Source organism: Lampetra fluviatilis, chromosome 51 (assembly GCF_964198595.1).
Source record: "Lampetra fluviatilis chromosome 51, kcLamFluv1.1, whole genome shotgun sequence".
NCBI lineage: Eukaryota > Metazoa > Chordata > Hyperoartia > Petromyzontiformes > Petromyzontidae > Lampetra > Lampetra fluviatilis.
This window is the reverse complement of record NC_136325.1, coordinates 6877299-6889725: the sequence shown is the minus strand read 5'-3', so window position 1 is coordinate 6889725 and position 12427 is coordinate 6877299. Positions and strand designations below refer to the sequence as shown.

Below are 12427 nucleotides of genomic sequence, written 5' to 3'. Positions count from 1 at the left end.
ACGTAGCATGCTTGGATTAACCGCGGGCGGCGGCGATACCGCGGTATTGCACCGTACGGCATATGGTGCACGGCTTACCTGCCTCGACTAAGCTATTAAAATAACTTTTTATTTTACCAGGTAAGGCCCACTGGGGTACGTAGCGCAACGAAGTGGCTCATCATGTGGAAATGTATGGCAGCCACATTCTCTAAATGTGTTACGTTGATTCTAAATGTGGAGGGAAAAACCGAAGGACCAGGAGAAAAATACACGCGACCACGTGAAAAACATGCACACTCTATCTGTGGCAAGGTCGCTATTTAACCCACGTCCTCCTGCATACCAGGCGAGGTAATTAACATTTCGCCACTGTGACATCCCTAAATCGATCAGCCACAATCCCCAAGGCATGCAATGAACACAACCGTGACCGCATCGCTCCGCACCTCCTGCTTCGCTCGGTTGGCTACGCACGGTGCGAAAGAGGTTGGACATCTGCACGTTGCTAATGTCGCCAGTTCTAACGTTAAAGGGAAGAGCCTGGTGGCCTGTCAACAGCCTGCTCCACCCATTCCTCCTGACACCCGACCGGTGGAATTGAACCCGTGAGTTCCTCCGTCGCTCTAACCGAACCCCGTCGCCCCGCGTCTCCCTCCCCCCACTCAGATCAAGCTGGGCCTGGCCCGGCTGCAAGCGGTGGTGCAGAGCCGCAAGCTGGTGCTGCAGTTCTCCCGCACGCGACGCGCCGCCGTCGTCATCCAGGCTCACGCGCGCGGCCTCATCGCTCGCCGGCGCTACCGGCTCCATAAAACCCAGGTGAGGGGCCGGGGGGACCCAGCCACCCAGCCGCCACCCCCCCCCCCTCCCCTAGGAGACGGCTGGGCCGGAAAGACCGGCCAGCGGGCCTATGTCAGGCTTCTCCCGTCGCAGGCCTCGGCAGCGACAAGTTGCGGGCGTTTTCGGCGGAGGAGATGCGTCGGGGTGGTCGCGTGCGGTTGTTGCGGTGGTGGTCCGTTTGGGGGGCCCTAAGGGTCAATTGTTTTAGGGGGTACATGCACCACCCCCCTCCATTGTTCCATTGTACGAAATCCTATAGTGAGGTGACGAACGAGATGTGGGCGAGACAACGAGAGGTACCGGATGCGAGAGGGAGAAACGAGTTGAGTCGACGGAGCAAGAGGAGAGAAGGGAGATGCAAGACGGAGATGAGAGTGATTTTACCCTTTTTTCCATTCCGATGACGTACGTAGGCGTACGTCATCAGAACAGAATCTGAAGGAAAACTAAAATAAATTAACTTGATCAGTACCGAGGCTTAGTTTTGCCGCCAGCTATCGTAGATTGCCGGTGGTTGTGTTACCACGGTTCTCTGCGGTGAGTACCAAGGTCTTTAAAGACAACGATGCTGCGCCACCCTAAATAAAATGAACGCCGAGCCGATTGCGCGTTCCGGGATTCGACGGTGAACGGGACACCACCTGCAATGGTTTGATTGGATGCTCGCGTTATTCAGCCAGTCATGTTTGATAAAGTCTGAATGCAAACAAAAAACATAACTCTGATAATGTATGGTCCACACCCGAGACAGCTTTCCTTACAGCCTAGTCTCACATGACGCGAAAAGGCGTAAAAAAGGTGTCAGTTTTGTTGCCAGATAAAAGGGTAAAAAACCAATTATCATATTTTTTACTGCCAAATGAGGTACCAGTCATGTTTGTTGGGATTTGCACGTAAACTGATTTTAACGGCCCTCCTCGAGTGCATCTTCCTCCCTCTCTCCCTCTGTCTCATCTCACCTCGCCTCTCATTTCCGTCTGCGCTCCTCGCCGCTCGTCCGTGTCGGTTGTCTCGTCTAAAAATCTCTTCCGTCACCTCGCGAGGATTTGATGAGACGTCGATTCAACTTGTAACGCCGCCGCAGCCGCCTCTCCCCGCCTCTCCCTGCCCAGTTTTCGCTCGCTCTCATAGAGAGAGAGGGCGAGCGACTCGGAGAGAGAGAGGTCGACTCAGAGAGAGAGAGAAAGAGGGCGACTCAGAGAGAGAGAAGACGACTCAGAGATAGAGAGGACGACTCAGAGAGAAAGAGAGGACGACTCAGAGAGAAAGGACGACTCAGAGAGAGAGGATGACTCAAAGAGAGAGAGGGTGACTCAGAGAAAGGGGGACGACTCAGAGAGAGAGAGGGCGATTCAGAGAGAGAGAGGGCGACTCAGAGAGAGAGAGAGGACGACTCAGAGAGGGGGGACGACTCAGAGAGAGAGAGCGACTCAGAGATAGAGAGGATAACTCAGAGAGAGAGAGGACGACTCAGAGAGGGGGGACGACTCAGAGAGAGAGCGACTCAGAGATACAGAGGACGACTCAGAGAGAGAGAGAAAGGACGACTCAGAGAGAGAGGACGACTCAGAGAGAGAGAGAGGACGACTCAGAGAGAGAGAGAGGACGACTCAGAGAGAGAAGGAGGACGACTCAGAGAGAGAGAGAGGACGACTCAGAGGCGCCAGGAGAAGGAACCACAGACGAGGAGTGGGAAGGCAGCAGCAGCCAACACAGTGAGCCGTCACCAACAATTGGCCAAGCTCTGCGGTCCTCTATGTATATCAAGGTGTTAATCGGCCAATCAATGGGCGTTCACACGTGGGAGAGAAACCGGAGCACATGGAGAAAACCCACTCGTGCGAAGGGGAGGGAAGGGGGGATAAAATGCTCGATCCCCGTACAGACATAAACAAATGCCATACCATGTGTGTGTGTGTGCGTGTGATCCACAAAACCTCGCTGCCTCCAGAGTGCTGGATTACAGGCCACGTTCACAGCCAACACCACCACCCCGGCAGTGAAAAAGCGCCCTTCATCCCCCCCACCCCCCCCCCCCCCCCCAAATAATTGGGCTCTTCCAAAATATTTTGATCTGAATTGGTCCCCCCAGTGGCTATGGCACCGTCGCCAGAGGTCGCAAACGGGTTTTGATTCCTTACCCGTACCCGGCCGCACCAGGGTCGCAAACGGGTACCGGTACCCGGCCATACCCTTACCCTACCCATACCCGGCCGGGTACGGGTAGGGTACGGGTATCGGGTACCTGATTGCGACCTCTGGGATGAAGGCATGTTGCAGGCGCGGGTGGGTTGATTCTAGGAACTTGAATTGTGAGAAGAGACAAGACGTTGGGAAATGGGTGACAAACAGTTACTCACCAGTGACTCACGGCCTACCCGTACCCGTACCCGGCCGCACCAGGGTCGCAAACTGGTACCCGTACCCGGCCGGGTACAGGTAGCCGGGTATCGGGTAGGGTACGGGTATCGGGTATCCGGTTGCGACCTCTGACCGTCGCTGGCTCTGAACTGTGAATGTGGCCAACGTTGCGGTGCAGGGTCTGCCCATGGTCCAGGAGGAATTCAAGGAGGACATGGACCTGGACAGGAACGAAGACAAAATGCTGGACGAGATCTTCGGCTTCTTGGGACTCACCGCCATGGAGGTGCCGTTGCAAGCTCACTCGCTCGCACGCTCACACACAGAGATGGAGATGACCCCCTATAAACCGTGTAGTTTGCAAGGGGCAAGCGCTGTTAGGATAACAACAAACCTATGAAGGCCGGCAGGGCGCATGTAGGGGGGGTGGGTGGCCAGCACCACGCCCGGCCGCCTTTGTCTCCCCAGTGACGGTGTTTACTACACACCGCGCAAGGTACTCATTTGAGGCTGGGTCGACCCAGGGGAGACCCTGGGACCGGTTAAGATAATCGTCACCAGTGCGTTGGCCGTGAGCGGGATTCGAACTTGGGTCGCGGGGTTCGTAGCGCAGCTCGGTAACCACACTCGCTCGCTCGCTCACTCATTCATTTAAGACTGAGTTTCCACTCGTTTAAGCATCGGCCACCACCACCACCACTCTCTCTCCCCACCACCACCACCACCACTCTCCCCTCTCTCTCCCTGCCACCACCACCACTCTCTCTCCCCACCGCTACCACCACCACCATCACTACTCTCTCCCCACCGCCACCACCACCACCACCACTCTCTCTCCCCACCGCCACCGCCACCACCACCACCACCACTCTCCCCTCTCTCTCCTCCACTCTCTTCCCACCGCCACCACCACCACCACCCTCTCTCCCTGCCAGCAGCACTCTCCCCTTTCTCTCCCCCACCACCACCACCACCACCCCGCCAGGAAATGGACCACGTCGGCATGGACATGACGACGGACCTGGATGAGGACCTGGGGCAACGTGGCGATGACGACGACGACGACGACGAGGAGGAGAAGCGACGCCGCGGCGAGCTCCGGGACTACACCTTCGCCAAGTTCGCCGCCGTCAACTTCCAGGGGAGCTCCACACACACGCACGAGAGGCGACTGCTGCGGGCGCCGCTGCTCCACCACCAGGACGAGACGGACAGGCGGGTGGGTTCTACACTCCGGGGACTCCTCTGCTTACGAAACAAATCGACTTACGAACTTTCAGAGGTTACGAGCAAAGCCGGTGCGTGTTTCCAGTTGCCCGTTCGGAAACCGAGAGTCGTAAGTTCAACCGCCGCGCAATAGATGGCGGCGGTGGCATCTACATCTGCAGAACGTGAAGAACCGGTGGCATCTACATCTGCAGAACGTGAAGAACCAGTGGCATCTACATCTGCAGAACGTGAAGAACCGGTGGCATCTACATCTGCAGAACGTGAAGAACCAGTGGCATCTACATCTGCAGAACGTGAAGAACCGGTGGCATCTACATCTGCAGAACGTGAAGAACCAGTGGCATCTACATCTGCAGGACGTGAAGAGCCGGTGGCATCTACGTCCACAGGAGATTATACAACTTTTAAAGCCATTCCCCGTATTTAGTGTGCACGCCGTATAGCGTGTTTGGAATCGACAGGCGTAAATTTGGACTTACGAACAAATCGACTTATGAACAGACCTCTGAAACCGAACTCGTTCGTAAGTAGAGGCGTTACCATATTTATCAAAATTTTCTGCTATAAATGTCCAAATGATGGGCCACTTTGTTGAGCTACGATTTGTGGCCAGGTAGCTTTTGAAATGAACATTAATACCTCAGTGGGGCTTTGCCTGGGAGGATGGGGATGGTTTCAGTGTTGTATTTGTGTGTGTTTGGGTGATTGGTTCACCTGTCCTGTACTTCTCACTGCTATCGTGTTTTTTTTTTATACGTGACCTTTCTTGCCAGTATCAATATGTAGTGGGTTCCACGGAAGCAGACACTTGTACATGGAGGCAACACGTTTATTACACACCCCAACAGGGTAACTACAAAAACTACGTACCACTCGGGATAACTAACTACGTGGTAACTACCACGGAGCAAGACCTCAACAAGGTCCCTATATAAACGGGTCAGGCCAGTAACGTACTGCCTGACCCACGATGTCGAACGTGACGACCGAAGCCCGAAGCATCGCGGGTTGATTCCAGAAGACAGCCCAGAACGCTCCCGGGACTGCCCATTTTATCCTCCTGGGCGTGGCCTCGCTCCGCCCTCGGCCACGCTCCCTTTGGGATCTGTTCCAGAAGGTTCTGGGACCTTACATCACCTATTCCTTTGGTCCCCTTCTGGGCCCACGCCCCTATCCTATGCAGGCCACGTGCCCTCTTGGGTTCAGGGGTGGGGAATCTTTTTTCTGCCAAGGACCATTTGGATATTTATAACATCATTCGCGGGCCATACAAAATTACATTTATGTTGCTATGAAAAAAGCGCGTAGATTTGTTGAATTTTCAGTCGCGCAGTTGCCTTGGCGTGTGTGTGTGCGTGCGTGTGTGTACGTGTGTGTATGTACCGTGTGTGTGTGTACATGTGTGTATGTACCGTGTGTGTGTATGTACCGTGTGTGTGTGTGCGTGTGTGTATGTACCGTGTGTGTGTATGTACCGTGTGTGTGTGTGCGTGTCCCCCAGGCGAGCGTGGCCGTGTGGAGGATGGTGCTGCGCTTCATGGGAGATCTCCCCGAGCCGCAAGCCACGGGGGGTCAGGGGGTGCGTGACCCCACCCGTGACCCCAACCGCGTGTCCATCATCCGCGTCATCTACGAGAGCCTGCAGGTAGCGCACACACACAGCACACACACACACACAGCACACACACACAGCACAGCACAGCACACCACACACACAACACAGCAAACACACAGCACACACACAGCACACACACAGCACACACACAGCACACACACCACACACACAGCACACCACACACAGCACAGCACACCACACACACACACCACACACAGAGCACACCTAACACACACACACCTAACACACACACACCTAACACACACACACCTAACACACACACACCTAACACACACACACACATCGCATACACACACCTAACACACACACATCACACCACACACACCTAACACACACACACACCACACACACCTAACACACACATCGCACACACACACCTAACACACACACACCTAACACACACCTAACACACACCCCACACACACACACCACACACACTGCACCGGTGTGGTGGTTCCTCAAGGCGACGATGCCCCACGTGGCTCTGCACAGAACCCGCGCGGAGCGAAGGGCACCGAGTGGCTGGAAGAGGCGCCTCTCAACAACCTCCAGAAGGTCCACTTCATCATCGGCTATGCCATCCTGCGGCCCGCGATCCGGTACGTGTATGTGTACGTGTGTGGGTGTGTACGTGTGTGTGTGTGGGGAGCGGTGGTGTAGCGGTTAGCGCGCTGCGCTATGAACCTGGCGACCCGGGTTCGATTCCCGCTCACGGTTAACACCGGTGACGATTATCTGAACCGGTCCAAGGCCTCCCCTAGGTCGACTCGGCCTTAAATGAGTACCTGGTGCGGTGTGTAAACATCGCCACTGGGGAGACAAAGGCGGTCGGGCGTGGTGCTGGCCACCACTCCCTCGTGTACCGTGCCGGCCTTCATAGGTGCTCGCTAACAGCACTTGCCCCAACAGTCTGTTAAGGCTATACGGGGATCTTTGTCTTTATCTTTGTGTGTACGTGTGTGGTGCAGTGGGGAGTGGCGGTGTAGCGGTAAGCGCGCTGCGCTAAGAACCCGGCCACGGCCAACAACAGTGATGATTTTCTGAACCGGTCCTGGGCCTCCCTCGAGGTCGACTCAGCCTCAAATAAGTACCTGGTGCGGTGTTTAAAAAAAAAACACATTGCCACAAAGGCGGCCGGGCGTGGTGCTGGCCACCCACCCCCTCGTGTGCCGTGCCGGCCTTCATAGGTGCTCGCTCACAGCACTTGCCTCAACAATTAGTTAAGGCTATACGGGGGATCTTTGTCTTTGTGTCCCCTCACAGCACTTGCCCCGACAGTCTGTTCAGGCTATACCGGGGGGGATCTTTGTCTTTGTGCTCGCTAACAGCGCTTGCCCGCAAGGCTGTACAGGGTGAATCTTTGTCTTTGGCGTGCGCCAGGGATGAGATCTACTGCCAGATCTGCAAGCAGATCGGCGACAATCTGATCCGCAGCAGCTACGCCCGCGGATGGATTCTCCTCTCCCTCTGCCTCGGCTGCTTCCCTCCCTCCGACAACTTCAGCAAGGTGCCACTCACCAACCACCTGAGACGTTTACTCCCTCGCCTGGTGCGCAGGAGGTCGTGGAGTTTGCGTGTCTCTCTCTCTCTCTCCCCGTGGTCGCGTGGATTTTTCTCCGGGTCCTCCGTTTTTGTTCCCTCCCACGTTTATCGGCGTCGTGCGTGTTTTCCGAATTGTTTAGCTGCTGCTATGAATTTCCACGTGGTGATGATTATGCTGATGATAAGCCCACTTCGTTGTGCCATCATTCGTGATGGCATCTCAGTGGGGCCTTGCCCTGGTAAGATAAAAAAACCAATCCGACCCGATATAAAAAAAAAAAAATTGTTTGCTAGTTTTTTTAGTTTTAAGTTGAAGAATGATTCTCACATCATTTTTGGTTCTTTCGGTAAAGTCACGAAGGTGAAAATAAAATGAAAATAACCAAATCACGACGTTTCGGAGGCAACACAGCAAAAACATTTTTGCTGTGGTTGTCCCACCTGATGACGGAGGCTTGTGTTGCCTCCGAAACGCCGTGATTTAATTATTTTAATTTATTTTCACCTACGTGACTTTACCGAAAGAACCAAAGAGTATGGAGCCTTGCAGTCACGCAAACTTCAAATCTAGAATTATTCTCACAACCACATTTTTTCTAGCGATTAGAAATGAACTAGAGACTGTGTGGAGCAACATCAGGACAAGGTGCAGACTGTAGGAGTACCAATCCAGAAAGTAAAATAGTCGATTCCTTGCAAAAGGCTTAATCTATTTGGTGTTCGAACATCTGAACACCTTCTATTCTTAGGTTTTTTCGGTAAAGTCACGTAGGTCAACCAGTATATATACAAGGACTGTTTTCTTGGAATTTATCTAACTTGATACAGCAATCGTGCTGTGACGGTTCCACCTGAAGACGGAAGCTTGTGTTGCCTCCGAAACGTCGTGATTTTTATTTTACTTTTATTTTACTTTTATTAATTTTAATTTTTTACCTACGTGACTTTACCGAAAAAACCTAAGAATATGAATCATTGCAGTCACGAAAGCTTCAAATTTAGAATCTGAACACCTGTTTTATTGCCAGAAAGGGGTAAAAACCCATTCTTATTTTTCAATTAAAGTCTAGTTTTAGTTAAGACCCCTCTCACCAAATGCTCACCACCCACCTTAAACTGCTGCCAGTCACTCGCCGTGGTGGTTTGTGAATGTCGCGGTCCGTATAAGCATCGTTTTATTTCGGTTTCAAATTGCCCAGAAATCGTCAAGGGGGTAAGTCGTGGGTGGGAAATCAACAACACCTTTTCAGTTGCCTGCACAGCCAGAGAGGACGAAGCCCTCCCATCGGTCACCACGCTCATCGTCTGAGAGATGGAAAGTGTTTGGTTGTCACTCGCCCGTGCCTCTGATTAGGCACGGTTGGCTTACGTGCGGTGGAAAAAAAAGTTCAACATACATACACCATACATACAACATACATACTAGACAAAGATTCCCCCGTGTAGCCTTAACAGACTGTCGGGGCAAGTGCTGTTAGCGAGAAACAGCAACAATGTGGCACACGAGGGGGTGGGTGGCCAGCAACACGCCCGACAGCATTTGTCTCTCCCCAGACAGGTAGTCATTTGAGGCTGAGTCGACCCAGGGAAGGCCCACGACCGACTGAGATATAATCGTCGTCGGTGTCGGCGGTGGCCGCGAGCGGGAATCAAACTCCTGGGATCGGCTCCGGTGACGATGCGCACGCGGTCCCAGCGACGACGACACACGCTCGCACAGACACGGTGGAACGCCACCTCTCTCCCCCCCCCTGCCCCCCCCTTTGCCCCCCTCTGCCCCCCTCTGCCCCGCCTCCCCTCCCTGCCCCCCCGCCCAGTACCTGAGGAGCTTCCTGAGTGAGGGCCCGCCAGGGTACGCGCCGTACTGCGACGCGCGTCTCAAGAGGACTCTGGCCAACGGGTGCCGAACCCAGCCCCCCAGCTGGCTCGAGATGCAGGTGGGTAGCCTCTTCCTTGTACCGCCACCGCCAGCAGCTCCATCACCACCATCTCCATAGACACCACCACCAATACCACCACCACCTTCATCACCACCACCATCTCCACAGACACCACCATCACCACCAATACCACCACCAGCACCTCCTCCACCATCACCACCATCTCCACAGACACCACCACCATCATCGACACCACCACCTCCATCACCACCACCTCCACCAATACCACCACCACCACCTCCACAGACACCACCAACACCTCCATCAAAACCAATACCACCACCACCTCCATCACCACCTCGACAACAACCTCTATCAAACACCTCCATCACCACCACCTCCACCATCACCACCTCCACCATAACCACCTCCATCACCATCTCCCTCATCACCTCCACCACCACCTCCACACCCATTACAATCACTGCTACCACCTCCATCGCCACTATCACACCTCCACCACCACCAGCACCACCACCACCACCACCACCAACTCCATCACCATCTTCATCATCATCTCCACCACCACCTCCACACCCATTACAATCACTGCTACCACCACCACTATCACACCTCCACCACCACCACCTCCATCACCATCTTCATCATCAGCTCCACCACCACACCCACCACCATCACCTCCACAACCACCACTGCGACTATTTACACCGCCACCTCCACAATCCCTCGCTCTTCCTGACTCCCCCAATCCCTCGCTGCCCCCCGACTCCCCCCGTGGCGGTCCCCTCACCGCCCCCGTGACCCGGCGCAGGCCACCAAGTCCCGGCGCGTGTCGCCGCTGCCCGTGGCGCTGATGGACGGCCGCACGGTGCCGCTGAGCGCCGACTCGGCGTGCACGGCGCGCGAGCTCGTGGCGGCTCTCGCCGGCAAGATCGGCCTGCAGGACGACTTCGGCTTCTCCCTCTTCATCTCCTTCCAGAACAAGGTGACACGGGAGGGGCGACGAGAGGGGCGACGGGAGGGGTGACGGGAGGGGTGATAACCGGGTGACGAGCGAGTGACGGGGCGAGTGACCCCCGTCGTAACTCTGAACCCAGGGGGTCGGCAACCGGCGGCTCTTTCGAAGGCTGCTTCGTGACAGTTATTTATGCAGCACCACCGTCTCGAATTCACGTTGCATCGCGGCTCTTCAAATGTTGTTCACGGAATAAAAAAAAAAGTTGCCTCTTCTATTTATGTTGGTTGCCGACCCCTGCTCTAAACCATGACCCCACCGTGACCCCGTCGTGACCCCACCATGACCCCATCGCGACCCCACCATGACCCTGTTGTGACCCTACCATGACCTTACCGTGACCCCAACGTGACCCCACCGTGACCCCGACGTGACCCTACCATGACCTTACCGTGACCCCACCGTGACCCTGCCATGACCCAAACATGACCCCACCGTGACCCCGTCGCGACCCCACCGTGACCCTGCCGTTACCCTACCATGACCTTACCGTGACCCTGATGTGATCTTACCGTGACCCCGACGCGACCCCACCGTGACCCTGCCGTCACCCCACCGTGACCCCGTCGCGACCGCAGGTGTCGTCGCTGGGCGGGGGCCGGGAGCACGTGCTGGACGCGGTGTCGCAGTGCGAGCAGCTGAGTCGCGAGCAGGCCGGCGGCACGGAGCAGGCCGCCCCCTGGCGCCTCATCTTCCGCAAGGAGCTCTTCGCCCCGTGGCACGACGCCGGCGCCGACGCCGTCGCCACCGAGCTCATCTACCGCCAGGTGGTGCGCGGCCTGCGCTTCGGCGAGTACCGCGCCGACACGGTGAGTCGCACGCCACAGCACGGCGGGTGTCACGCCACAACACGCGGGTGTCACGCCACAGCACGGCGGGTGTCACGCCACAACACGCGGGTGTCATGCCACAACACGCGGGTGTCACGCCACAACACGTGACTCACGCCACAACACGTGGGTGTCACGCCACAACACGTGACTCACGCCATAACACGTGGGTGTCACGCCACAACACGTGGGTGAGCGAGGGGGCGAGCGAGGGGGCGAGCGAGGGGGCGAGCGAGGGGGCGAGCGAGGGGGCGAGCGAGCGAAGGAGGGAGCGAGGCTCTCTCACCGGGGGCTGACGCTGCACCGTGCGCGGCGTGGCGTGTGCCAGGACTCCGAGCTGGTGCAGCTGGTGGCGTGGCGCTGCTTCGTGCAGCACGGCGCCAGCCCCTCGGCAGCGGACGTTGCTCAGGCGGTGGCCGAGACGGTGCCCGAGCGGGCGCTCACCGCCGCCAAACACCGCTCGGTGTGGGCCGGCGAGGTGGAAGAGGCGCTGAGACAGGTGGGTGGCACGGGGGGGGGGGGGTGGGGGGGTTCGGTTGAGAGTGCTTTGGTGGGCGGGTGGGTGGGTGTGCGTGGATGAGAGTGCGTGGGTGAGTGTGCGTGGGTGTGCGTGGGTGAGAGTGCATGGGTGAGTGTGCGTGGGTGAGTGTGCGTGGATGAGTGTGCGTGGGTGTGCGTGGGTGAGAGTGCATGGGTGAGTGTGCGTGGATGAGTGTGCGTGGGTGAGTGTGCGTGGGTGAGTGTGCGTGGGCGGGTGGGTGTGGGTGAGAGTGTGTGGGTGAGTGTCCGCGTGTGTGCGTGTGTGTGCGCGCGCGTGTACGCGTGTGTGTACGTGTGTGCCCGTGTGTGTACATGTGTGTGCGCGTGTGTGTACACGTGTGTGTGCGTGTGTATGTGTGTGCGCGTGTGTGCGCAGTCTGACTACGCGAAGCAAGGCCTGAGCGCTCTGGCGGTGCAGGAGAAGGTGGTCGACTTTGCGCGCGTAAAGTGGCCCGTCCTCTTCTCCCGCTTCTTCGAGGCCTACAAGGTGTCGGGTAAGATCGCTCGGCACGGTTAGGGAGGGCGGCAGCCCCGCGGCCCGAGGGTCAAAGGG

The 12427-nt window shown here is 56.5% G+C and overlaps 1 protein-coding gene across 1 annotated transcript in view; it reads left to right on the top strand.

Annotated features, from left to right (window-relative positions):
* The window catches only part of LOC144948841 (unconventional myosin-VIIa-like), a 71588-nt gene that overhangs the window by 32135 nt on the left and 27026 nt on the right, over positions 1 to 12427 (top strand). The window contains exons 20-30 of the mRNA XM_078878492.1: positions 649 to 798; positions 3359 to 3466; positions 4166 to 4399; positions 5912 to 6055; positions 6539 to 6645; positions 7427 to 7553; positions 9406 to 9525; positions 10301 to 10474; positions 11083 to 11313; positions 11663 to 11833; positions 12251 to 12368. Of these exons, the coding sequence (XP_078734618.1) occupies positions 649 to 798; positions 3359 to 3466; positions 4166 to 4399; positions 5912 to 6055; positions 6539 to 6645; positions 7427 to 7553; positions 9406 to 9525; positions 10301 to 10474; positions 11083 to 11313; positions 11663 to 11833; positions 12251 to 12368 (1684 nt within the window). The remainder of the gene's footprint in view (positions 1 to 648; positions 799 to 3358; positions 3467 to 4165; positions 4400 to 5911; positions 6056 to 6538; positions 6646 to 7426; positions 7554 to 9405; positions 9526 to 10300; positions 10475 to 11082; positions 11314 to 11662; positions 11834 to 12250; positions 12369 to 12427) is intronic.